A 27,216-nucleotide genomic window follows, 5' to 3' on the forward strand; every position below is an offset into this window, starting at 1 on the left:
TCTCTTACAAAAGCAAACAATTCTGATAGGATTAATGGAAAAGCCTCCTCCGCCTCATACCTCTTCACCTCATTGTCCTCATCCTCCTCTTCCTCCTCCTTGTCCTTCTCCTCCTTCTCCTCATCCTCCTCTACTTCTCACCCCTCTTGCTCTCCAAATGTTTACCTCTGGCCTATTGATAGTGCTCAAGCTCTGATTTGTTAAATGCACTCATATGTAAAAGTGTGTTCACATGTGGAAATGTGGAAAGAATATTGGCAAAATAGGGTAGCGATGTACAGACCAGTGTTACCAGTTTTGATAGAGCTGTGTTATTAAATTGCAAACTGAGTGTAAAGAAGTGAGTTGTGTTTACATTTTTTGCAAAAAAGTGTGGCGTAAAATTGCAAACTGAGTGTGAAGCAGAGAATGTGCATGCAGTTTGACGCACTTGGTAAATGCATCGGCTCCAAGTGTTAAAGGTCTCAGAAGACAGAGCTTCAAGAATCACTGTTAGTGTTTAAACATTCAGAAAAAAAACTGTAAAATCCATGTAATGCATGTGTGGGTGCTAGTTGTCCATGGGACAAGAGTAAAGGTGAGCGCGCAGGACAGGTAGACATGTCTCTAAACAGATTCCTCATGTGTACATGTTGCATGCTCGAGGGTCACAAATGCACGTAAGAATGTGACATCACTCGGTTCCACTCGCAATGATGACAAATACGTTTTTCATTTGAAAAAGGTTATGGGAAAAATCCACTGTAAAATGCTGCGACACACTTACAGCTACCCTGCATTCCAGAGATCTTTTTGTTGCTAATGTGTATTTTCTCATTCATGTGAATAACTGGCCAAATATAGACGATGACATGTCACGTCAAAATATTCCCAGCACAGCTGCAGGGGAGTGTCAGAGCCGAAAACCTCTAATCTACCTAAAACAGCAACAGTGCAGGTCAGGTTTTGGTGTCAGTCCCTCAGAGTCAACTGAATTAGAAGTGGATGAGGTTGCAGGTTGCAGCAAAGTAGGTACATCATCATTAAATCACAAGCTTTTATCACAGCTCAGTGACATTGCATTTGGATGATAATTTACCGAGTATCCGAGGGTGGATTTTTGTTTCCTTTGCACTGAATGATGCAACGCTTATCCGGCAAGAAATACCTCGTGTTAGGGAGACGGATGAATCTTCAGGACGGTGTCTCTCGAGGGGAAACACGCTCAGGTGCAAATGGGGAAGTGGGCGGTGAGAAGTGTAAAAAGAGCAGACTTCTGGGAAAACGCAGAGAAGTGGGACAGGCAGGGACAGAGGAGTCAGATACAGATGTAGTCATCACAGTCTCGCTATTTGAATGCCTGCTGCGCCACTGCTGCCCCCTCCCCCCGACCCCTGGATGAATAATGCAGAGAGCCCTGCGACGGCGACGCAGGCCAAGGGGAACGTCCACGACGGCTGCTATGCTGTGCATAAAGCGTTCCTGCAGGATCACAGGTAGGTGCTGGGGCTGTCAGTGACGGCCAGGTGGAAGTACTCTGGCAGGCTGCTGTTGGTCTCCCTCCGTCTCACTTTGGTGGACAGGCTCTTCCTGTGGAGGGGGCCCTCGCTGCCGTCCCTGCAGTTCTCCAGGCAGGACACGATCTTCTCCGCCAGGTCCTGCTGCAGCCGCTGGAAGTTCTCCCTAACAGAGCAACACAGGATTTGTTATTACTATCAATGTCATTATTATTAGTTGCTTTTCTTTCAGCATTTTCAACAGGGTGAACTATGGAAGCATGTAGAAAAAATCTATGTGCACATCTGTACATGGATTTACACACACGGCAAAAAGTCAAACTCTTACCAAGATTATTTGTCTTATTTCAAGTAAAAATGTCTCATTTCTAGTCAAAATATCTCATTACACTTAAAATAAGACATGATCAGCTCAGAAATTACTTGTCTTTAGACAAGTTTCACTTGTTTCAAGTGAAAATTTACTTGAAACAAGTTAAAATTTGCTAGAAACAAGAAACATTCTGCCAATGGAACAAGCAAATTTGTACTTGTGACACAAGTGAACAAGCAAATTTTTACTTGTGACACAAGTGAACAAGTAAAAATTTGCTTGTTCCATTGGCAGAATTTGTTTCTTGTTTCAAGCTAATTTTCACTTGTTTCAAGTAAATTTTCACTTGAAACAGGTGAAAATTGTCTAAAGACAAGTAATTTCTGAGCTGATCATGTCTTATTTTAAGTGTAATGAGATATTTTGACTAGAAATAAGACATTTTTACTTGAAATAAGACAAATAATCTTGGTAAGATTTGACTTTTTGCAGTGCATCCCTCAGATTTGTAAACTGTACTGCTGGCTTCACAATCCTTACGCTCAAATGAATTTTTTCTGTCAGACAAAGATAGTGATGTTGCATCATCCACAGTTTTTTTTTTTTTTTTTTTTTTTTTTTTAAGATTCAGTTCTGCTTTATTAGACAAGCAGAGTGAAGGACAGGAAAGACGGGGCAGAGAGAGGGGAGGACATGCAGCCAAGGGTCCCGGGGCCGGATTTGAACGCAGGCCACTGTGAAGTTAGCCTCAGTAATATGTGGTGCACAACCAGGACGGCCCGCATCAGCCACGGTCCACAAAGTTACACGACTTAAAATTCTGTAGGTACTGACTCACAGCTCAAGGAAACAGATTATGAATGTAATGGTACAGCTTCAGGTATGGTTTGTGACTCTGTGTGTGTAAATTTGCATATGGGAATATTTTTTTCTGTCATGTGACCCCCCCACCCCTGCCGAGGCTTCCGTAAGGACACAAGAGGGATGTAACGAGACAAAGGCGGCAAGCTGGACACGAACCCGACAACACTGTAGCGCGATCAAGCTTTTCGAATTTCTGTTAATGTGATCAAAACCCATGACCACGACAAACCCCAGGAATGAAACTGCTTTTTGTTTCAGCTTGGGTACATGTCGGGCTGCTGCGGTGCTTGAAATCAGTATTTTTTTTTCAGTATCAACACACGGTGCATCATGATATGACTCATTTATGCAAAATCGTGATCAATAATGAAATCACGCTCAGTTCAGCCAATTGAAACGAGTGGTGACGTTCCACGTGATGCCGCGCAAACGCACAAACACAATGTCCCGAAATCATCGTGTCATCACAATATGACTCTACCGACAGACAGATGATATTATTGAATCAGTTCCGGTTTTGTTTTTAATCACCCTCCAGCATTCATAAAGCCTTCATATCAAAACAGAAAACATGTTGTAATACTAACACATTTTGTGGGAGATAAATACCATGTGTCTGTCGTGTTTTTTACTCACGCTGTCGGTGGTGTTGGCAGGTTGTACTCTGTCCCCGTCACCCCTGTTAACCAGTATGTCATCTCTTTGCCTTTACCCTGTGGTATAGGTATAGTCACACACACAGAATATGCATATGATATGTATTTATATACAGCACACAATAGAACAGACACCACTTTCACACGAGCTCACCTTCAGGTAGGTCTCCCCTCTCTGTTCATACTCAAACTTGCAGTCTGTCCTCTGCAGGATGTCGATGGTGGACTGGCTGACGTGAATTCTCAGTGCTGGACAGATGACACGGGAAAGGACTGTGAGACTCTCAGCCCGCAGCTCTGGTGTGAGTGCATGACATGGAAGTGTGTGTGCTGTCTCTTACGCAGGCCTGTGGACTCCATGCGCGACGCCGTGTTGACCGTGTCTCCGAACAGACAGTAGCGAGGCATCTTGTTCCCCACCACTCCGGCTGCACATGGCCCTACAAGCCAACAAGCACTCATAACGTTAACTGATACGATCATGTATCTCCAAGTGTGGTGATTTTGATTTTCTGGTGACGTTGTAAGTTAATTTGAAGCACTGCACTGCAAAAATGCAAAATCTTACCAAGATTATTTGTCTTATTTCAAGTCAAAATATCTCATTACACTTAAAATAAGACATGATCACCTCAGAAGTAACTTGTTTTTAGACAATTTTCACTTGTTTCAAGTGAAAATTCACTTGAAATAAGTGAAAATTTGCTTGTTTCATTGGCAAAATTTGCCAGTGGAAAAAGTGAAAATTCACTTGAAATAAGTAAAAATTAGCTTGAAACAAGAAACAAATTTTTTCAATGAAACAAGCAAATTTTCACTTGTTTCAAGCAAATTTTCACTTGAAACGAGAGACAATTGTCTAAAAACAAGTTACTTCTGATGTGATCATGTCTTATTTTAAGTGTAATGAGATATTTTGACTAGGAATAAGACATTTTTGACTTGAAATAAGACAAATAATCTTGCTTTATAATAGTGCTTTTCTGTGGTGTTAAGGTGATAATACACTGTCAAAACATTATTTGGCCAATGTTGGCAAAATTCCCCTGTGTTTCCAGACACGTTTGAAGAATTGCTTGACCTGAAAAAAGTGAAAGCCCACAGTGTGCACCTTTTTTTTTTTTTTTGCTGAAATGAAGATGCTGGATTTTTATTACCTGAGTGCACCCCGATGCGGATCCACAGAGGGATGCCCGGCAGGTGCTGCAGCTGGAACGTCCCTACAAACGCCAAGATATCCAGGGCCATGTGGGCGATGTCAACCGCATGCCAGTTCCCGTTCCGTTTGGGCAACCCTGACGCAACCATGTACGCATCTCCTATTGTCTCAACCTGAGGGACACACAGACGGTTGTAGAAAAATGTCACCAAGATGACTAATATTTTTAGTTTTAACCATTTTAGCTCATGTTTAACCCTAACCCTAACCCTACTTCAGTACTATCCCATCTAATAAACATCTATTCCACCTAGAGCTGCAAGGATTAGTTGAATGATCGATTAGTTGTCAACTATTAAATTATCTGGCTACTTTGATAGTCGATTAATCATTCTTAGTCCTTTATAAGAGCAAAATTTCCAAATTGTCTGATTCCATTTTCTTAAATGTGAATATTTTCTGGTTTCTTTAGTCAACTGTGTCTGTAAACTAAATATATTTTGGGTTGTCGACTGTTGGTTGGGACAAAACAAGACATTCGAGGATGTCACCTTGGGCTGTCGGAAATTATGATCAACATTTTTTTTTTTTACCATTTTCTGACATTTTATGAACCAAGATAATCAATCAATCAAGAAAATGCTTGACAGATTAATCGATAATGAAAATAATTGTTATTTGCAGCTCTAATTCCAAATTGACTCGATCCCACAGGAACAAAACAACAGCTTAGAATTAAAATTTAGAAATCTACAGGCCCTGCAAACCTAAACGCCTCCCTCAGCTGCGCCTTCGTCCTGCAGCTGCTGACTGAAGCCGAGTCTGTCAAACTGAGCACCTTATAGACATCGTGGTGGTCGAGGATGCTGTCGAAGTTCTTGTAGATGCTGTTGAGCATGTTGACCACCTGCATGGGCGTGCTGTAGTGGCACAGGGTGGTGAAGCCCACGATGTCGCTGAAATAGATGGTGACCTCCTCAAACAGCTCAGGCTTCACTCGGCCCGTCTCCTTCAGCGAACGCACCACAGGCCTGCAGCGGGCCGGCGGACACGGAGATCAGGGAGACAAAATTGGGTTTGACAGTTTTTCCCCCCAAACTGACAGCTGATAATGTAAAATATCATAGCTGTGGACCCCAGTCTTAAATGCTTTGGGAATATGAAATTTATATGGAAATATGGCCTTGCTTGGAGATTGCAGCAGAAGGATAGAGAACTTTCAGATTTGAACAGGAAAGACCTATTTTTTTTTTCATGTAATTTTTTATATAGTTGACAGGTTAAAAAAAAAAAAATCAGTTCAAAATCCCTCTCATCCCCTTTCAGTTTGCTTCCTGTGTCCTCATGAAACATGTTCAGGATCAATGGTACAATGCTCCCTCTTTTTATTTTTTTATGTTTCTGCCAAAATTTCACCAAAGTATGAAAATGATTTTGTATCTAAACTTAAATATCAAGGCAATCTGCCATTTCTCCCATAAATAGCTCATCAGGGTATTTAGCTATCAATTTAACGGTAGCAATAACAAAATTGTACAATCAAATGCAATGTGCTTCATGTTAGAGATTAAAAAAAACAATAAATAAAATTGAAATTAACAAAAACTAGAGATAACAACATCTAAAAACAATAACGAAAAGAGGGAATATTCAACAGAAACTGAAAAAGGGAAAGATAAAGAGGGGAAAAATAAAAGATAAACATTAAAACTAGCAGTTCCTACTAGTAAAAAATGAGGGTATTGAACTTTTAAAGATGTCTGTGGCTTCACATAAGCACCCACCCAGGCAGTAACATGAAGTTGAGCTGATCGGCTCTGTCCCTCTCAGCTTTGTACAGAGAGGTTCTCTCCTCCACCAGATGCTCCAGGTTTCTGGAGTACATCTGCAGACGACGGATCAGATTGTCCATGTATGTCTCGCTGGCCTGGTTGTGCAGGTTGCTGAGTTTAAGGACACAGACAAATAAAGCAATCAAATTCATTGATTCTTAGGGCTTTGAATAACTGAATTATTTGATTCAATGGCACTGACTGGGTTAAAGATGAATATACAACATCATCAATCCTTTTATAGGAATGAATGGAGGAGAATGTTGACGCACCTGAATATCTTTCCGAGAGTTCCCTCTATCTTCTTAAAATCTGGCCTCCGCTCTGGATCTTCATCCCAGCAGGACTTTATCAGTGTGTACACCTGCAGGCAGATGTACATACACACAGGTGCACATGCACACACACACACACATACACCCAGTAAAATGTGTGTTTTTTTACAGTTATCAAGCTTTATTTCATGCAACATAAACTCTGAATTAAAAACAGGTTTTGGCCTTACCTCTACCTCAGTGTCTGATGCGCTGTCAAAGTTGAGATCAGGTCTGAAGACGCTCATCCCGCTGGGATACTGCACTCTGTATATCTTCTCTGGGGCAAAGGATTTTAAAATAAATCAAATAAAAGTAGAAAAACTGCCAAAATATGCCAGTTCCACGTGTTGGATATCAGAGGTAATGAGTGGGCAGCCGCTCAGAGCCTCTGTGTGGAGGGCTGCTGAGCGTGTGATGGTGCGCTGAGCTGGCCAGGCCTACCTGAACGGTTCGAGCAGGACTTGGTATAAAAGGGCGCCTGCCTCAGGACAATCTCATGGGCGATGATGCTGTAGCTGTAGACATCGCCTTTTTGAGAAAAGCCATCTTTACGGAGATGCTCCGGGGCCGTCCACACATCTGACAGGAGAGGAAACACAGTTGAGCGTCTGCCCCTCATGCTCTCAGGTGAAGCATTAGTTGAAATGTGATGTCTGACCTCTGCCTGGGCTGAGGATGGTGTGGCAGCCAAAGTCGGTGATCTTCACCACCATGCGGTTGTCGACCAGACAGTTGGTGGACTTGAGGCGACCGTGGGCCTCAATGTTACTGGAGTGGAGATACGACATGCCCTGTTGGAGATACATGGCAGGAAGCAGCAGTGAACAGCACGTCAAAGTGTCCTCTGCAAATGGAAAAATATGTTTTTGCCTTTTGAGTCCAGAGAGATGGGTATGCACTATTGTTTGCTATGCCGACAAACCCTCTTGGCAAAGGAAGTTACAGTTTTTTTCAATCATTTTTTTCAGTATAATGAAACTGGGATCCACTTTGTTGTCATCTTCACCTCCAAACCACAGCAGAAGTTTTCTTTTGCAAATGTGTTCATACCTTTTCATTGGATTCACACATTTTTCACACTCTTTTGCATAACACTTCTCACATGTGTCATTTACATGGCCCTGACTCCATTGACTTCACTGTGGTAGTCAAAAGCAAAGCATCTGCTCACAGCCGATAGAAATGAGCTGCATCACTGTGAAATCACTAGTGCACCTGCATCACTGCCCTTTCCACCAATCACCATTCACTAATCAATCAGTATGCACCTACAAAAAAGGGGCCTATAAATTGTATTCTGTATTTTTTTTTTTTTTCAACTCCTTTGAGGTTTTCTGTGAAATACTGTATGTGAATTACAGTATTTCAGTTTTTGCCATCAATACAGTAAAATTTCACCTCAAAGTCTTTCTGAGTTTGGATGCAATTCTTTATTGTAAGTTCACATTTGAATGTTTAGCACACAAACTGATAGCTGTATTTTGTATTCTGCTGTCAGCTGTGTTACAGTACAGTAGAGCTGATTGAAGGAATCTACTCATTTGGGCAGAAGTTGAGTTGTTTGAGGGAAATATTGGCTTTTGCTACTTGCTTTATAATATGTAACTGTAAATTGTCAAAAAAAAAAAAAAAAAATGACTGCAATACACACAGGAAAAAGTAAGGTTGACCCTGCTCAGACTGAAAAGGGTGTGTTGCATTTTGGTGTTGAGGATGAAGTGAGTGAGTGGCTGGATTTACTCACCTGACTGTAAGTTGTATTGGGCGGTGACAAAATGTGCTTTTGCTGCATGTTTGAAATGTTTTGTCATGGTAAGAGCCTTTTGCAAACAAAATGTGTTATTTTGGGAAGAGCGCCTCTCATTAGGCCTATGGATTAATTGTTTTGATACCAGCGTTTCTGAGTTGACAGAGGAGGTAAAACGATTGAAAAAAACTGTAAGCTGCCTAAATCCTAGGAACCTACTGATCTACACCCTTAATGCTTTTAAATCAGCGTGATGACCTGACAACAAGACACTCCCAGAAAAAAAAAGTTTGGTAATAAAACAAAAGATGTGTAAATACCTTTGCAATGTCATACATGACTGATATCTTGAATTCCATGTCCATGAAAGTTTCATCAGGATACGAGATCCTATCATTAAGAACGTGCTGTAAATAAAACAAATAGAGATAAAGACATTCGAGAGTTCTGTATGGTGTGATTACGTGCGTTCATGCATGCAGTTAATAGCCTCCATCGTGGCCCTCTCCACGCATAACCAGTGTCCTGAAAACTGTGTGTCAACAGCTTATCAAATGGACAATAAATACAGTGTGTGAGTGTGTGGAAAACTAGTTCACTGGTCTCCGTCATAAAAGCCACATGATAATGTTTGTCCCAGAGTGGGAAGAAGCAGTCACAGTCTGATCCCGGGAGAAAGGAAGAGTCCAGCAACATTTGTGGCCACAAATGAACTAAAAACATGGAAACAAGTTAACGGGAGCGAGTTATATTTCATCGCTACAAATTCATAAAAATGTGGATTAAAAAAAAAATGATTTTCTTCTCATTGCTTGGGCTCCAAAGAAAACTGCTGTATATTAGAGATTTAAAAAAAAAAAAAAAAAAAAAAAAAAACATAAAAATGCAATTGAATACATAAATGAAAAAACAAAAGGGGAAATTAATAAAAACAAGAAACAGACAGCAAGACGGGGAGGTAAAAATAGAAGCAAAAATAAAAGGTAAAAGCAAAATGACATGTCACATCAGACAAGTGGGTCTTCTGAGTGGGTTTAAAGATATCTGATGTCTGGAACAGCAGTTCTCTACTGCCGACTCAGAGTGGACCACTAGAGCGTGAGGAAAAAAGAAAAACAAGAAGTGCAAATACACTGCATTTTCATTTTGAACTGTTTCCTCCTGCAGTGTTTTAGCAAGCCTGGCTTTATAGATGGAAAGGGCAGAACCGATGAGGGAAAAAAAAAGCAGAGTTGGAGGGCTGAATTCTTTTTTTTTCTGTAATGGCTTTTTGTAAGCCCTCTCTTTTTCTACTTGTCTTGATTGAGAGCATTGCAGATTACCGCACTTCTCATTTGCAAAATAAAACTGAATGGCTCACAATCGAGTCACAGTCAAAGTTACGTCTTAACTTTGACCGTGACTTACAGCCTCCCACCTGTGATTTCATGTCTTGACTCATTTTCAGTTCAGGGATGTATGATTGTCTCCTGCAGTGACTGTCTTGATAAAAAAAAAAAAAAAAAATGAGTCTCACTTGTGCAACAGATGTGCAACAACACGCCTTCCAGTGATTTCACCCAGGCCTTTCAAGTAAATCGGTGGTTTACTCGGTGAAATTTGTGATTTTCTTGTGTTTGCATGTATTTGCATGTAGTTTTCTCAGGCTGCAGTGTGTTGAGCTTTCAGGCCTCCACACTGATCCCCCGATTAACCTGCCACACTCATGAGACTCACTGTGATCACGACCGGTTGGGAACCACTGGTCTGGTGTTTTGGCGTCGTCAGTGCACACAAGTTTTAAAGCAACGATGCAGGCAACAGGAATTCATGTGCAGTGTAAAGGGAAAGTGCAAAGTGTGAGTGCGTGCTCTTACCCTGAGGGAGCCCCTCTCACAGAGCTCAAACACCCCGAACACGCCATACTCAAACTTCACCGTGCCGTAGAACTTGGTCAGGTTGTAGTAATCGATGCGCAGGAGCTGAGAGGTGCAAGAGAAATGGAGGGTTAAAGAAATGTTGAACATGAAATGAAGAGTTGATGTATGACAAACACTCAACAATAGGATGTCATTTCCAACACATCCAACAACATGATTATAGTAACAAATGCCAAGTGTGTGTTATTCTAAACCAGAAACATGGACATGTTGAATAAATGTGCCACTTTCATTATATAAGGCTTGAATGGAAAGCTCTCCTGGTAACTCGTGTGTCCTCCTCTTTCACTCACACTCGATGAGTTTTATCACTGTAAGTCAAAGCCCTCAGTCTCATTTATTGGCAGGTAGATAAGGGATTCCTGAATGTGTTAACAAAGCCACACACGGCTCTCGTCGCCAGCAAAATCCGCAGCTGTTTTAAATGCTACGATATGCAAGCACGTGGTCACGGCTGAGCGTCAGGTGTCTTGCAGCCTCACACAAAGCGAGGCTGTAAAAAGGCCTGCGTCAATGAAACAGGAGAGGAAAGTGGACTTTTAGAGGAACTTTGACGGAAGGAAAAGAGGAAGCGGCTTCATTAAATACGCCTTGTTTACAGACCCGCAGAATGACGGGTTATGGGAACGCACACGCACTGGTCTTGGTGTTTGTCCCCTGAACCATCACGATGTCTAAGTGTCACATTTTGTTTTTTTGTTTTTTTTTCTGTTTGTATGTGCACAAACTGATCGTGCCAGCAGGCAACAGAGGTGGTATGACAGACTTACGGTGTTGAGCTCAATCTTCTGGTTCTCACTGAAGTTTCCATCCGTGTGTTTCAGCTCTTTCAGGATCACAGGCTGGCAGACGTTGGAGGAAGAAAATGAATTAAACTCAAATTCGTGACCAAATCTTCCTCTGTGAAGTTGCAATGATCTGGGATACCTTTTTGTCATAGCGGCCCCGATGAATGTGGTATGTGCTGTCCTTCCTCTTATCCTCATCAATCTGTTACACACACACACACACACACATACACACAATAAATGGTAATAATAATGACTGAATACAGCACTTCCTCATTTCAGCATTAGAAAACTCACCAAGCCACGAGTAAACATTATAAACTCATCCTATTCAAATGTGAGGCAAATTTTATCATTTGATGATACCTTACCGCCTTGATTTTATCTTATCACATGTTATCTTATCTTGTTTTATCTCATCGACCCTCACCTTACCTCATGTCAGCCCACCTTGAGTCATTGCGGGTGGCCTCATGTCACGCCCGCTTGGCTCTCTGCATGTTTTCATCTTGTTTTGTCTGGTCTCAACTTGTCACGTTTCAAGCTGTCGTTCATCCCATATCGCGCTCTCATCTGGTCCCGTTTCATGTTTTCGCTTCATTTTCTAATTTCACGCTCTCGTCTCATGTTGTGCTGTCTACTATCATGCGACCTCACCTGACCTCACGTTTGAATCTCGTCATATCCCGTCTCATCTGGTCTCCGTCCACGTTCTCATCTTATCTTATCTCAGCTCGTCTTATTTCATTGTCTCATCTCATCCATGTCCTCGTCTTGTCTTATCTCATCTCTTTTTGTCTCTTTTCATGCTTCATGTCTCACCCCAGCATATCTTGTCTCATCTTGTCTTAAGTCACGTTCTCATCTAGTTTTATCTCATCTCATCTCATTATCTTGTAGTCAGCAGTTTGCATCACAAATGCTGAATTTCTCAAAATAATTCCATAAAGTGTGTAGGCCTGCAATACATAAATCTCACTGTGGTGGCCTCCATGATCTCCATGTAGAAATGAAAAGGACTAATGTATAATATTGCAAGAAATAAAGCAATTATAATGAATGAAAACCTGTTTTGATAAATCATCACCCACACACTTATTTGCTCATTTATCTAATAAGAATAGCCTTGTTTAAATTCAGCAGCATGTGTCTGGTTTGATGAAGGCATTTACCTTCAGAGAAACCTCCCTCTCATCCAGCGGTCCAATCAGGTCTGGGTTCAGGTGCGACCACCTCTTCTGCATCTGCCGCTCCTTCCTGTTCTGCCTGACATTATACAGACACACACAGGGAAATTCATGGGGTCCCGTCTGATGCTGTGCACGAATACTGAGTTCGCTATGGAGACATTTCAAGCTCCAAAACCGAACCACTTGTACAAAACTGAAAGTTAAGGTGAAAAAATGTGTTTTTGGGATGGAAATGAGGGGTAGGTTTTACTCTCACAATGCTCCTGTTGGAATACTTGGAATATTTTGCTTCTGAACTTCAATTCAATTCGAAAACGTGGTGTAGCTGCAGACTTTCAGATACAAGGTAAGCTGCCTTGAATGAGCTTTTTCTGTCACCACAGTGCAGATTGCAGCGAAAGAAGTGACTGATCTGAAATAGAGGTACATTCATCTGCAGAATGAGGAATTTCAGAGAAGTTTTGAATGAAGCTGAAGAGGCCAGGGAGTGAAGTGGAGGGGAGGGGAGTCGCTTATTCAGCTGATACAGGAGTTTAAAAAGCTCAGAGCAGGAAAAAACAACAAGGTGGCTGTAAATTGCTTGGTGGGAGGATGTAGGATGTAACATACATGTTACATACGTCACTGTCAAATGAGTTGTGATACCATGCTATGATTACTGCCAACATTTAAACATTTAACCATGGTCAAGATCATTTGTACGCTCTGTCTGACACTGAAATACAACGTACAGGCAATTGACTGAGAATGATAAAAAATTACATTACATCTTATCTAAATGGTAGCATACATTTATGAGGGGGATTAAAAATCTGCTACCCAATTTCAGCAATCATCCTCAGTAATTTTGTGTTCACTTCTTTAGACTCGCTCCTAAAATCACCTGTGGCAGATCAGTGGCCTGCTTCATTTCAGAGCCTAAATCACAATATTTAGCTCGTACTAATGTCTCAGAAATCATGTGGTTACAGTTTATTGACATTAAGATTCTACAGGAAGTTTAAAAATAACAATAATCCTAAAACGTTTCTGCATATATGTTTACCTGTAGAAGATGAGAGCGATGGCTGTTACCACTACCACGCTGATGCTGAGAACTATCACAATGATGTCCTGCAGGGTCAGGCCTGGAAACACACACACACACATACACACACACACACACACACACACACACACACACACACACACACACACAGAGAGAGAGAGAGAGATACTATTCCCATTGTCTTGCAGTAGCAATACTGGCAAGTCCACAGCGTCACCTGGCATTACAGTCTTTAGGCTGCAGCGCAACATTAACTTCTAAGTACTCACTATCTCTACACTATCTACTATATATATATATATATATATATATAGGTCATTCCATGTCATTTCACCAAATGGCCCACACACTTGGGTCTCAAAAAAATTTGAAAAATTCACCAGTTGTTCCTTATGTATCCAATAGGCACACTGTAAAAATTTAGTTTGCTCGGATGGATTCTTTTTGAGATACAGTCAATTTAGTGAGGGGAGTATGTGTCGATTTTGGCACGTCCTTATTTTTCCTCCATTTTCAGGTGTCAGTATCTCAGGAACTACACCACATAGGAAAATGAAATTTGGTACGATAATACACCTCCACCTACTCTCTCAGAATATACAAAAACATCTGTCACACATCATAACTGGTAGGCATGCCAGCCCCTCAAAAATGGGAAAAAAATTATGCGGGCTTTGTGGTCGACCATGTTTGGGCCTTCAGAAAACAACTTTGCATTTGCCCCAGCTTCTTGATTTTTTCAGAGCTTTGAGATACATACATGGACGGTTTCTGGATGGCAGCTTCTCCAAATCCAAAAAAAGTTTTCATGTCACATTTTCACTGGCCCATAACTGCATGTGGGAATGTCTTAAAAAATCTGATCTCTGTTTTAATTTAAAGTTCAAAGCTTGCTCTTTCTTCGGATATGAAACATTTTTTCTTTATGCAAGTTCTTCATTCTTCAAAGTATCCATCCGAGCAAACTAAAATTTTAACTGATGAATTTTTCAGAATTTTTTGAGACTCAAGTGCGTGGGATGTCCTGAAAATTTGGTGAAATGACATGGAATGGCCCATATATATATGGAGCGTAGTGTATATCAGTGTGTAGATATATAGATATACGTGTGTGTGTTACCATTGCGATTATATGGTATGGCTTCTGGCAGTTTCCCGTCTTCCCAGTGAAGGGCGGGGTTTGACTCGATCACTGTGGTTTTGTTCTGAGACGTGTCAAACACAAACAGGGTTTCGTACTGGAAGGGGGGGGGCAGAGAAAAGAGACACTCAGTGTTTTAATGACGGCCAAGAAGTTAATGTTTAGTGTAAAATTTGATTATGTTGTTGGCCAAATGGGGAGTGGTCTCACCTTGCCACTGAGCTTTGATGTGTAGATCACAGAGAAGTTGACGTCCCTGTCCCCGTGCTCATCGAGCTCATAATGTCCTCCCATACCTGCACACACACACACACACACACACACACACACACACGGGCACATACACAAAAGTAAGAAGAAATTTTAAATAACACATAAATTATCAAAATTTAACGTGGATGTTTATTGTAAAAAATAGGTTGGTTGGCCTACATTTCTCTGGTTTGATGAAGATAATATGACAAAATCATGTTCAGTTTATTCAAGTTCACTTGGCAAAATGTCAACCAGTTGGTCACTCCAAGCGGACTGACTTGAGTAAAACCTGAGTAAAAAGTAATACCAGCACTACTGAAAATAATTCAGCCGTTGCATCAGAAAAATGTTGCAGTTGTGCACAAAGTTGCACTTCAGGGAGCAAAAAGGTTTGCAGCCCCACTTCACCTGGACATGCAGTTTTCTAACTCATTGTACCTCTAAAACTGTACGAGCTACACAAGAAGCAGCTTGATATTCATGAAAGCCCCGCAACCTTAAAAATCAAACTAGCCAAATAAAATCAAATTTAGTTTGCCATGTAGCACAAAATGACCTCATTCTCTATACCGCTCTATACTGCACAAGTTCATAGATCCATCTCTTTATTCCAAAAATGAAGCCGATCACTTTTGCATAATCACTTAATCAGTTAATCAGTTAGGACCAACAACAGCATAATCAAGCAAGGTACCTCAACCCAAACAAACTATAAATTCAGCACCAATGTTTTGTCAGTAACCCTGGTGGTTTCAGCACTATTTTGGTGACAATAAAGTTACAACAGTTTGAAAAAAAAAAATATGTCACTGATCACACCATCAAAGGAGGCGTTCCCAAATGGGTTATCCTCAGGGGCCGTAGAAGTAGCGTTTGGGTTGAGCATCCTCTGCCTCAGCACGTGGCCAAACAGCAGAGCCCCATCATGATACCCGGCCACATAGTCGTTTATCTGCGGACACACAGAGAGAGGGAGAGAGAGAGAGAGAGAGAGAGAGAGAGAGGGAGGGAGAGAGAGTCAGAGAAATAGTCCAAAGTGACAGCGGTGGCTTGCTGTGTGTGTGTGTGTGTGTGTGTGTGTGTGTGTGTTTTGGATGGTTTGACCGTGGCTCACTGTGTCGTTGTAGGGTAACTCTGACTCGTAGTCGTAGTTCCTCTGCGGCAGAGTGACCACCAGGACGTCCTCCATCAAAGTGCTGGATGTTGTGTTGACATAGTACTCAGGGCTAAAGAAAAAAAAAAAAAAACATTACTCTGACCATCCTTAGTCCTACACACCGTTAACCTGCTGCACAAATTCATTGAAATTATAGCAGCATATTTAAGCTTTTTATTCATATTATTATTATTACCGTATTCATTTATTTTATTGTAATATTCATCTCATTATGCTCTTCTTCTTCTTCTCATTTAACTAATAGACTGCTGACTGTATTTGCACTTGGCACCCACTGCTCTCCTGGCCAGCCCGCCTCCCACACTGTGATCATTCCCAAAATTTCTCCCATCTTTCTCTTTTTTGGCATCTGGGTTTTCTTTTCTTTGCCTTACTTTAATAATGAACAGCTTGAATTTTACAACAAAAAGCAAGAAAAATAAGACAAGGGGGAGGCATACACTTTCATAGGTAAATACATAGAACAGATAAAGCTGGACTGGCAGATAAAATGAATGTATTTTTGATATGTCATCTTAGAGACTGGTGAAGCTTCAAAGCAACACACAGTGGACAGAGAGATCAGGAAAATCAGGACCAGGCGTACTTGTAAATGTCAAGGAGAATGAACACGATGTCCTCGTCGATGTCTACTGTTTTCTTTATTCTATCAATGTCCTTAATGGTCCCGCACAGGATGAAAACTGAAAGAAAACAACATCGGTTGACGTCACTGAAACAGAGACAATTTTACAAACTTCTGTTCCAAGATCTTGATTATTTTTTTTTACACTACAGTAGATCCTACACCTGTAAGTCTGAGGATGAAACCAGTCGTTTCTTGACACGGTAAGAAACAGGCACAAATTCATCTGTGTCACTAGGTTCATAAAAAAAAAGCTACATTCAACGTTATTTATCTTTAGCTTTGTGCAATAACTCCTGTCCATGTTTGCACTTGTACATATATTTTTTCTTTCTTTTTATTCTATATATATTTATATTTATATTCCTTTCTTTATTTTTCTTGACTATTTGCTCTTTTTACTTTACACTTTGAGTGGGAGTTGTTATTGTAACGAAAAGTAATTTCCCCCTGGGGATCAGTAAAGTATTCTGATTCTGATTCTGATCTGATTATAAAGAGAGAGGAAATCCACTGAATAGGGCAGAGAAATGGAGACAAAAGGAGAAAGCAACTTTGGTAAAATATTAATGATGGGGGAATTTATCACAAATAGTGCTTTAAAGGTGCAGGGACTAAGATTTTTACTGTCAGGGTCTCACTTTCCAGATTTTGAATTAAAAAATTCAATTTCAGTTGAGTTTTGTGTCAATAAAGCTGATTATGCACTCCTTGTCAGATAAACATCATAGATCAGTTAATGCCCCTTTAACATTAACATCACGATTAAAAGTAGATTCGGTCTGAGTGAAGTTTCTGTTCTGGTCTGAGCACAAACGCTGTTCGTCAAATTATAAAAAGGTACCCACTGTTGCTTTCTCGGGTGTCAGAAATGAGGGCTCCAAAAAGTTCTTCCTCCCCACGCAGCATCGTCCTGTTGGTCGATGAGGCAAAGCTGGAAGACGGCGCCTCCAACGCGTTTATGTACCTGCAGCAAGAAGCCAGAGGAGGAAACTTCAGTGACTGCATGAGTGGATGTGAGTCCAGCAGCCTATTTTAAACACAGGGTGTCTTCCACAGGTGCTCAGATATTTGCACCCTGTGGATCCACATCTCCTCCTTTGTGACTGATTTTGATTACTGCACTTTTCATTTTGCTAAGTGAAGTACAAATGTGAACCCAGAACATAAACTGAATACAGTCAAAATAAAATGTGAATTCTAACATTATCAAATCAGGAAGAAGCAACAGAGAGCTTTTGAGTGACAGTCCCTGAGCCCTGCGTTCTCTCACCAGAAGCAGTCCTCAGTTGTCTCAGTGTTGTTGGACTTCCTGTGGACATAAACCTTATTCCACGCTGGCTTAAAAATGTATCTTTCTTTCAAGAAGTGGATGAAAAAATCTGCAATCTTGCGGGCCGGAGGCAGGATGCGGGTCAGTTTGGCCTTGTAGTCGCATGACAGACCGAAGCTCCCGGCGGAGATGACAGGAATGCTCAGTTTCAGGCCGATTTCCTCACTGAGGCAGATGACAAAAAGCCATTTAAATATATATCTTTATAGATCTTAACATATCTTTAGGGATCTTGACATCTTCTTAACAGTGTACCCACTTCATCAGCTATCACCACACCACTGGTCAACTCACAGGTCGACCGATAACATCAGTCAGCTGAGACTGGCAGCTCTGTGACGCCATCATGTGATTCATACTTACTCCACCAACTGGAAGGTGGCGTATGTGCAGGAAGGCCCCAGCATGACGCATCCCACCTCTTTAAGATCCTGCAAGAAAAGGTGCAACAGTCATTTAGACATCATGAGGGAGTTAGCACCTACTATCGACTTACATTCATGTTAATTTATCAAAGCCTTGATTTCTGCTTCTGCACTGCAAAAACTCAAAATCTTAACAAGATTATTTGTCTTATTTCAAGTCAAAAATGTCTTATTCCTAGTCAAAATATCTCATTAAACTTAAAATAAGACATGATCACCTCAGAAGTAACTTGTTTATAGACAATTGTCTCTTGTTTCAAATGAAAATTTGCTTGTTTCATTGGCAAAATTTGTGTCTTGTTTCTAGCTAATTTTCACTTATTTCAAGTGAATTTTCATTTTTTCCACTGGCAAATTTTGCCAATGAAACAAGCAAATTTTCACTTGTTTCAAGTGAATTTTCACTTGAAACAAGTGAAAATTGTCTAAAAACAATTTACTTCTGAGGTGATCATGTCTTATTTTAAGTGTAATGAGATATTTTGACTAGAAATAAGACATTTTTGACTTGAAATAAGACAAATAATCTTGGTAAGATTTTGCGTTTTTGCAGTGTGGTTTCTCCATCTCATCCATTTAAGTAAAGGCACAAATTGTCCTTGAAGCATTTCTGGCCATCAAAGAGCTTCTTGTATCAGTTTAAGTGTTTTTTAGCACTGCACACGACTCAGAGACGTGTGCGTTCACCTCAGTTAAACGAATAATGCCTATGACCTTGTATTTTTAACTGGTCGTGGCTTGGCTGGACTCCACCGGCCTGGCGATCGATACGCTCGCACACTCACATGAAGCTGTTTGATGATGGCCACTCCCTCACAGGTGCTGCTGCCACAGCCCTGCCGGTTGTACAGCGCCGTGTTGAACCCGTAGAAATTAGCCGTCAAAGTGAAGTTTAAACCTTGGGCAATGGAAAGAAGATAAGAGTTATTAAATACACACCAAAACTGAACTCATTAATCTTTTTAAATTATTGCGATTAGATTAGACTGACTTTATTGTGCGCTGTAGTTGAATTTTTGCCTTTGATTTGTCCCACATTAAATGTACTCTATGTTCAGAGTACACAGAAAGACAACTAATGGCTGTTTACCAAGAGGATCTCAAGAGGTTCAGCGTCAAATGAGCCACCATCTGACAAAATTTATTAGAATGAATATAGAACATTATTTAGGTTATTAGTAACTTGAAGTCGTCTGAACCCTGACCCTTTACAGGAGACAGTCATCTGTATTTTTGTATTTTGCTTGATGTAACAACAAACATCATTTATATTTCCAAAAAAAGACACAGCATTTTGGAATGAAAGATGTCATGTATAATGTTGAGTCACTTAGCAGCTTACATTCCCTTTATGCTTTTGTAGTAGAAATGAGTCACTAGCACTGACAGCTCAGGCCTGTGTCATAACTCCTCAGTATTGGCCTCATCATGTCTAATTTCTTATTTTGACAAGGGTTTTGGACTGCAAGCCATGTTGAACCTGTGAGCCACCCGTACTCACACATCTACACCATGTTGCACCCTGCATCTGACAAAATTCATTTTCTAATTTAACCTCTTAGGACCTGGCGTACACATGTGTGGACATCACATTTTGGGTTATATTACTGTAGTAGTTAATTCTGCTTACCTGGGGCCGTCTGGCCACGTATGTGGACCCTTACACTACCTACCACTACTTGTTTTTTGTTACAAGCAAATGATGCCTTACTGTAGCTGTGACTGTCCAAAGGGGGCAAAAATGTTGTTACTTCATTTTGTTTTTTGCACTGTAATATTCAAAACATGTTCAAAAATATGTTTGTATGTGTTATTAACACAAGACAAAGCAGTCAGGACAAAAACTGCAATGTTCAGGGTGAAAATAAAGACTTTTGCACTCTATTACACAAAGGTGGCTTTATTGTGTTTTAAAGAAATTGAGACCCAGTGTCCACATATTTGGACATCATTTTTCTCTAAAACTACACCATGTAAAAAGACGATGCTTAGTTTTTATATTTATCAGGCTCCAATAAGCCATGCATATCAAACAAGAGCTCGGGTCTTAAGAGGTTTAAAAAAAAAAATAAAAAAAATAAAAAAAATAAAAAAACATAAGTGTGTGTTTTGAATTTGTGCTTACTGCTTACAATTGAGATTATGCAGATAAAACCTGTTTTGGTGCATAATTTAACTGTGATAGCCTATTTTAAGAGGAAGACTGTCAACCAATAACATCTCGATGTGAGATTAAAAATGTGAGGTTAAAGGTTAAGCTCACCTCTCAAAGAACATTGGGAAGCAGCATTAGCATGTATGTACGTGATGATGGATACGAAAATTACTTAAAGCAAATTCACCTGACAAAAATAAAGAGACATCCAGCCTGGAATGGGAAAAAGACGGGTTGTTGTGGGAGGAGGAGGGGAAGAAATCACAGCAGAAGGCCAAGCTGACATTAACGTCATTAACGTAAAATCAGTGGAGCACATCTTCATCCTCCAGATGATCTTGGAAGTGAGAGACCTAAACACACAGTTCTACAGCGGGACCCTGGTCATCTGTTTCAGAATAAGAGTCGCCCTTTGTGTTCTTGTCGTACCAGACGTGTGAATGGCTGGAATACAGTGTGAAGGAAGATATACCATTCTGTTGTCCGTGTTTTGTGTCTAACTCTGCACGAGCCCCAGTGGACTCAGTGGATTGGAAACACACCGCTGAGATAGACAGGTGGGTCACCATCTTCAAAGAAACGGTAAACTTGTGTTTTGAGGTGGAAGGAGCAAGCAAGGTGCATCGATCATGGCAGGGAGATTTCCAGGCTGCTCAGTGCTGACCAGCTCAGTAGAAACTGGTAGGGAATCAATTACCTGTCAGAGGGAGTCTTGATCATTTTGAGGATATGACAGATGGGACTATGAAAGACTATGAGCTGGCCAATAAACCAACCCAGAAATGTAGAATGAACTGATCTGCACGTTGAGTAATGTTGTGATGGACGCCATTGTGGAGAAAGTGGGCAAATCATGGTTACCGTCTGGGTGGATGGGACGAGGGACATTGTCTTGTCATTTGCTTTGTATCTGCATCGATTGAAGCAACAGAGCATCAACTGGCAATAGCTGCAGCCGATTGTGGAGATGCAAAAACATCGATGGATCTAATAATTGCAGAGCTGACAAAAACTGGACTTGACATGTCAAAAATATTAAGTCAGCTGGGGCTTCACTAATGGCTGGGAGGCATGCTGGTGTGTAAAAGCTGTTGAGAGAGACTCTGGACAGAGAAACCCCCCCTGTGTGCTTTGTTTAAGTCACCAGCTGCGTCTGTAGTTGCCCCCACGCTGGCAGCAGAGAGAGCAGCCGCTGACTGCTTTGACGCTTGGGGATGGCTGCACAAATTCTTCAGAAAGATGTTACAATAATGAGCGGACATTTGTAGAGGTGGAAACAGCACTAGAGACTAGTGCTCAAGCAGAAGGATTGTCACTTTGCTGATCTTTTAGTTCAGAAGAAGAGGTACTACTGAAAAAAGCAGTACATATAAAATGTACTCAGAGTAGGAGTTACTGCCATACTTTTTAAGAAATAATAAGTTTGTTAGATGAGACCAAATTACAAAAAAGTGCACCAACAATGTGAAGCCAGAATACTTTCCTCATCTCTGCTGGCTGACCGATCCACAAATTGCCATATGTTTCCGTATTTATCGAGAGCCTGCTAACTTTGTGCTCTGCAATGGGTGGGATTTAAAACGTAGCTCAGCACAATACTGCAGCAAAAGTTCACTTAATGTAAAATTACAGACTTTAAAAAATACAGGTACACAAAAAAAGCTACTCATCTGCAGTAACATGTGTATGATACTTTCACCCCTGGTCATTTGTGAAAAATAGAAATCGAAAGAATAAACAGCCCAACTCAGCTGTACCAGCGCTTCAAACAGCTTCATCACACTCATTTACATTTTCACTTTATGTAAAAAACCCTGAGGAAACAAAGTGTCTGATCCAACGGAGCACAAACGATATCTAACCTTTAAACTGCTGTTTCCTAACTTTTAGATTTATATATTTATATACTTACTTACTTACTTACTTACTTACCTACTTACTTACTTAAGCTGAAGAATTGAAAGAGTTTTTGAGAGCGAGATAACATGCCATGTTTCCGGGGCAGTTCAGCTTGTCCTGGAAACATGGACATTTCCTGGAAACTCGCATATTTCCTTTAATCAAGGGCAGTGATGTGCTTTGTCAAGTGAACATTTAAATTCTAATTTACTTGTACAGAAAAATCATTTTTCTACATACAAGATTCTGTCTGTTAGTGTGTTGGTTTAGCCTTTCAAGGCAGATTTCTGACAAGTCTTCTATATTTTCCATTCAGAAGAGGCAACATTTCAGCTGAGATCTTTGACAGTAAACACAACTAACCCTAACAATTTATTGCCTTATTGATCTGTGTGACTTTATTAATAGGAAATTGATGCTTTGATAAGTTAACATCATTTGACTAAAGAGCATAACACTAAAACATTCATCTATGCCAGCTGTTTATTAGTTGTAAGATAAAACTGTACTGCACAGTTTGGCTCTTGAGTGCCGACCATAACAACTCCAGCAACATTTACTGAGAGGCTTCTAACTGCTGTACATCAACTGGCAACAAGCAGCATGCGGCTGATTTTTTTTTTTTTTTTTTTTTTTTTTTTTCCAGTTGCCATATTTCCTACAAACTGAAATATATTTGACTGAAGACACCATGACAAGGACACCTTTGTCCAGAAAGGCCACACATCCCAACTTAGGACAGGGCTTTTCAAACTTTTTCATGTTGTGGAGCCCCAGTTTGACTTTCGGTCAGCTGCCCCCTCCCATCCAAAGTGATTTTGCCCTGTAGGGACGCTTATATCAACACGTATTTTGGTTTGTGTTCAGAATTAAGTTCTGTATTATTATGCTTGTGAACAGTCTTTTACATGCATTTAAACACAAGAAAAAAACCATGAGTATGGCTGTTTTGGTCATTTTATTCTTATTCTTCTTATTCATTTTAAATTGTTATTTATTTTAAAATGAATAAATACAGAAATAAAACATTATATATTCATATTTTTTCTAATGTTCCAGTAATTCTTTGCTAATGTGCTATTCACCTTTTTCCCACAATATCAAATGTTTTTCACAATTTCAAATTAAATTAATAAATGATTCTGAGTGGTGACAATTTCTGGTGAATTCAATTAAAGTGAAATTAAACTTTTCCTCATTTTGGTGAGGACCGCCTGGAAGCCCCTCAAGGACCGCCGGGGGGTCCCCGCACCCCACTTTGAAGACCGCTGACTTAAGAAACCCTTAGAAAAGCCTGACTCTTTACCTGAGGCGCTGTTCCGTTTCTTGTCGATCTCGATGGCTCGCAGCACGGCCGCCTGCACGTAGCGCAGACTCCACTCGTAGGTGTCGTCCTCCAGCAGCACCACGTTCATGGTGTAGTTGGGTGTGGAGGACAAACATTTATCCAGGATCTGGTTGCCCACCACCGCCACCAGCAGCACTGCCAGGTAAGGCAAACCGTGTGTGATGCTGTACATTGTGACTGCTCAGATTCAGTTGTTTTTTCCCCAGAAGTCCCAAGAAGTTTCACCACAACTCCTACATGTCAAGAAACACCTGTAGCCACGCTCACATCGCTGAGTTCAGCGCCATCCACCAGCACAGATCATTTCCAGTGAGACACTTCCACAAAACCAGAAGAGAGCAGCACTCCGCAGTGACTGAGCAGAGGGGCCTGTTGCTTCTCACGACCCAGAGCAGGAGAGGAGAGGGAAGCTTTTGGATCCTGATTACAGACGATGTGAAGTGAACACAACGAGAGCAGACTTCATCCAAGCTGGTCAGATCAGTGTGCCTCCAGCTCGCTCTACCTGTCCTCCACACGTTAATGAACAACTGTGAAGTGACAGGTGAGGGAGGGAGGGACAGACGGAAAGCACTCCCACACTCTTTAGTGAGAAATGCACTGAGATCATCCCTCTTCCTGTTTATAAACATGCAGTGTAATGCATGTTAGATCTCATATCTGAATCACACCAGTGGTTCATACAGTCAAAACGTGAGTTCTGGCCTCACATGTAACTAATACCAGTCAGTGACAGTAGCTGTGACTATTAGACTGGACACAGAGACACCGCTGGAAAGGAATCTGCAACGTTCATGGAGACAAAGGAATCAATAGAGCTCATACGATGTGCTGTACACACTCTGGAGTGGCCTGAAGACTTCATGTTCAGAGCACGGGGGGGAGGGGGGCTTCCGTGCTGACGGGGCGAAGGTCACAGCAGGCCATAAAAGTGACAGCTTTGTGTGGAGCTGATAAATCTTGTGTGTTATACAAGCAGGTTGATTAAGTCTATAAAAGCTTCAGGCGGAGCGCTCAGTTTGTGATGCACAGCTTCTGCTCTTATCAGCATGCAGCACTACCCCAAAACAAATAGAGTAGAATAGAATAGAATCAATCTCAAATTTGCAAGGTGCATATTTCAGCTGACCCAGTTTCCTCTCAGGGATCAATAAAGTATTTCTGACTCTGATTCTGATCTTTTTTTTTTTATGTATTCTTCAATTTGTATTCTCATTCATTTGGATGCAAGACAGTCGCTAAATTACTCTTCAGCTCATCCTGTTGTCACCCTTTGACATTTTGAAGTGCGGGAAATGGGGAAAATGACTGTGTTGTGTTCTCATTCACACATTGTCTCTCCTCCATGTTTCATTATTGATGAGAGCAAAGCTATAATAGCTTTGACTTCAGCTGTTGTCACTAACACTTTGTCATAACCATTATTAATAAACAGTAACAACAATTGTAATGATGGTTAATCAAACTTAGGTGAATAGTTATTTTACAGTTAACAAACAAAGAAATTAACAAAGAAACAAAGGATTTACTAACAATTTATCATTGCACACATTATAACATTTTATACACTATATTAAGAATTTGGTAATGACTGTCAAAGGATTTGTAAACCTTTAAGAAATTGTTGGGTAAAACATGTACAAACATTACATAGACCCATGGAGCAGATATTTGCAACACGTTGTTAGTGGATAATAACTGGTTTATACAGTCTCTAAACATCATTTGGTTTCTATCTACTGCTAATAATAATTAGTTAATGATTATAGCCTCAACTGGTGATTGAGGTCAGCACAGATCATTAGAAGATAAAAGCTTCAGCAGCTTAATTAAAAATATTCTACCTTATAAAGGCCATCCCAATAATGTTTAAAGATGCACCACCCAGTATTTATGACTATTATTATTATTATTATTATTATTATTATTATTATTATTTATAACTAGTTACCAATTATTCTTAACATCTGGAGAAACAGCATCCAAATCATGTTTATAGACTGTCTACAAACCAGTAATTAAACATTAATAAAGAGTTGTAAAATATCTGCACCATATGTAATTTTTGTAATATTTTACAAACAGTTTCTTAAACGTTTACAAATCATTTGGTAATCATTAACATGTAATTAATTTAGCATATATTATATATATATGTTATAATGTGTGCAACAATTAACTGTTAATAAGTATTCTACTACATAATAAGTAAACATTGTTATTAAGCATTGCATTGTTTGTTACATAAGTATTAACTAAAGCTTAAATTAACAAATCAATTTAGCATTTATTAATGATGGTTATGATAAAGTGTTGCTGTGTGGCCTGACAGGGCAGCACAGAAAACAGAGGAGCAGCACCTGAAATGCTGTTTTTCACACATTTCATTTTCAGGAAAATTAATATTCGACAGACGCTTCTTTTATGGAATGCTTCTTTGGTTAAATCCCACAGATTTGTCAAAGAAAAGAACAGACAAAGACAAGACAAATAAGACTAAACAAGAGGAAAGAAAAAATAAGAAGGAAAGAAAAGTAAGAAGAAATAGGAAGAAAAGAAAAGAGGAAAATTCAGAGAAAAAGAAATGCCTGGCAGTAACATTCAACCTCACCCGAGTGCTGTTTTTTGTTTTTTTGTTTTTCTGTCTTGTTTTTTTTTTTGTTTTTTTTTAATTTGTCAAACCTGAGGTAACAGAGGACCCCACTAATAAACTGTGACACCACATCAATAAAAAAATACACACTCTCTGATCATCCTGACTCATCCTTCCTGCCCGGCTGCCATCTCACACGGTCATAAACGTCTTAGATAAACACACACACACACACACGCGCACACACACACACACACACACACACGGACATCTGATGCTGTAAGACATGCAGCCAGCTCTTCACGGTGAGAGGCCTCCTGTCGCAGCACGGCCCTGGGATATTATCAGCAGGAGGAAGCAGTGGTGTGTTGGAGGAACAAGAGAGTGTGTTTTATTGTCTGGTCACAGCTGCTTAATAGCAACGACGACGCTGTTAACACACCTTGTTATTGGTACCCAGAGAAAATGGCAGGAGCGGCACACTTTTCCCCCCGGGCATAAAGACAGATAAGGAGGCTGTTTTGATGGAGGCAAGCACTCGGCTGCTCTTGCACACACACATACACAGAGTTTGAGAAAGAGAGGGGGAGAGAGAGAGAGTGTGTGTGTGTGTGTGTGTGAGAGAGAGAGAGAGAGAGAGAGAGAGAGAGAGAGTTGGTAAAAACTGGACAAATTCAAACTAGTCACACAAACAAATATCCTTTGGAAAAACCGGCTTCTCTGTTGCCATTTATTTAATCAAATTATTTTATTATTTTCTTTCGAACAACTCACTCAAGTCAGTTCAATCTTAAAATCACTTCTTCAAATCGATTATAATAAATTTGCTTCCTGTAACAACTCTTGGATTGTTTGGTCTTTGTCCTTATTTTCAGTATTGTTGACTTCTCAATCTTTGAATAATTTTATGCAATCTCTTCCTTTGAACTTTTATCA

General features: G+C 40.4%; 1 protein-coding gene across 1 annotated transcript; it reads right to left on the reverse strand.

Annotated features, from left to right (window-relative positions):
• Positions 1–1,469: 1,469 nt before the first annotated feature.
• Positions 1,470–23,859, reverse strand: gucy2ca (guanylate cyclase 2Ca). The gene is made up of 27 exons (XM_030057140.1): positions 23,646–23,859; positions 19,071–19,183; positions 18,224–18,291; positions 17,801–18,025; positions 17,376–17,494; positions 16,489–16,585; positions 15,840–15,951; positions 15,545–15,677; positions 14,681–14,766; positions 14,450–14,567; positions 13,327–13,408; positions 12,264–12,357; positions 11,231–11,293; positions 11,074–11,145; positions 10,241–10,345; positions 8,705–8,791; positions 7,296–7,428; positions 7,079–7,216; positions 6,826–6,914; positions 6,593–6,684; positions 6,273–6,431; positions 5,327–5,519; positions 4,487–4,661; positions 3,671–3,769; positions 3,484–3,578; positions 3,310–3,386; positions 1,470–1,662 (listed from the first exon to the last, which is right to left on the reverse strand). The coding sequence occupies exons 1-27, from the start codon at positions 23,857–23,859 to the stop codon at positions 1,470–1,472; spliced, it is 3,231 nt and encodes a 1,076-aa protein (XP_029913000.1).
• Positions 23,860–27,216: the final 3,357 nt, after the last annotated feature.

The sequence above is a fragment of the Myripristis murdjan genome, chromosome 8 (assembly GCF_902150065.1).
Source record: "Myripristis murdjan chromosome 8, fMyrMur1.1, whole genome shotgun sequence".
In the NCBI taxonomy this organism is placed as follows: Eukaryota; Metazoa; Chordata; class Actinopteri; order Holocentriformes; family Holocentridae; genus Myripristis; species Myripristis murdjan.

Bases quoted from the DNA above. Each gene is read 5' to 3' on its own strand.
- gucy2ca (XM_030057140.1), bottom strand. From the start codon at position 23,859: ATGTACAGCATCACACACGGTTTGCCTTACCTGGCAGTGCTGCTGGTG. The intron at 6,685-6,825 runs GTAAGGCCAAAA...ATCTGCCTGCAG, and splicing joins CATCAGACACTGAGGTAGAG to GTGTACACACTGATAAAGTC. The intron at 6,432-6,592 runs GTGCGTCAACAT...CCTTAAACTCAG, and splicing joins ACTCTCGGAAAGATATTCAG to CAACCTGCACAACCAGGCCA.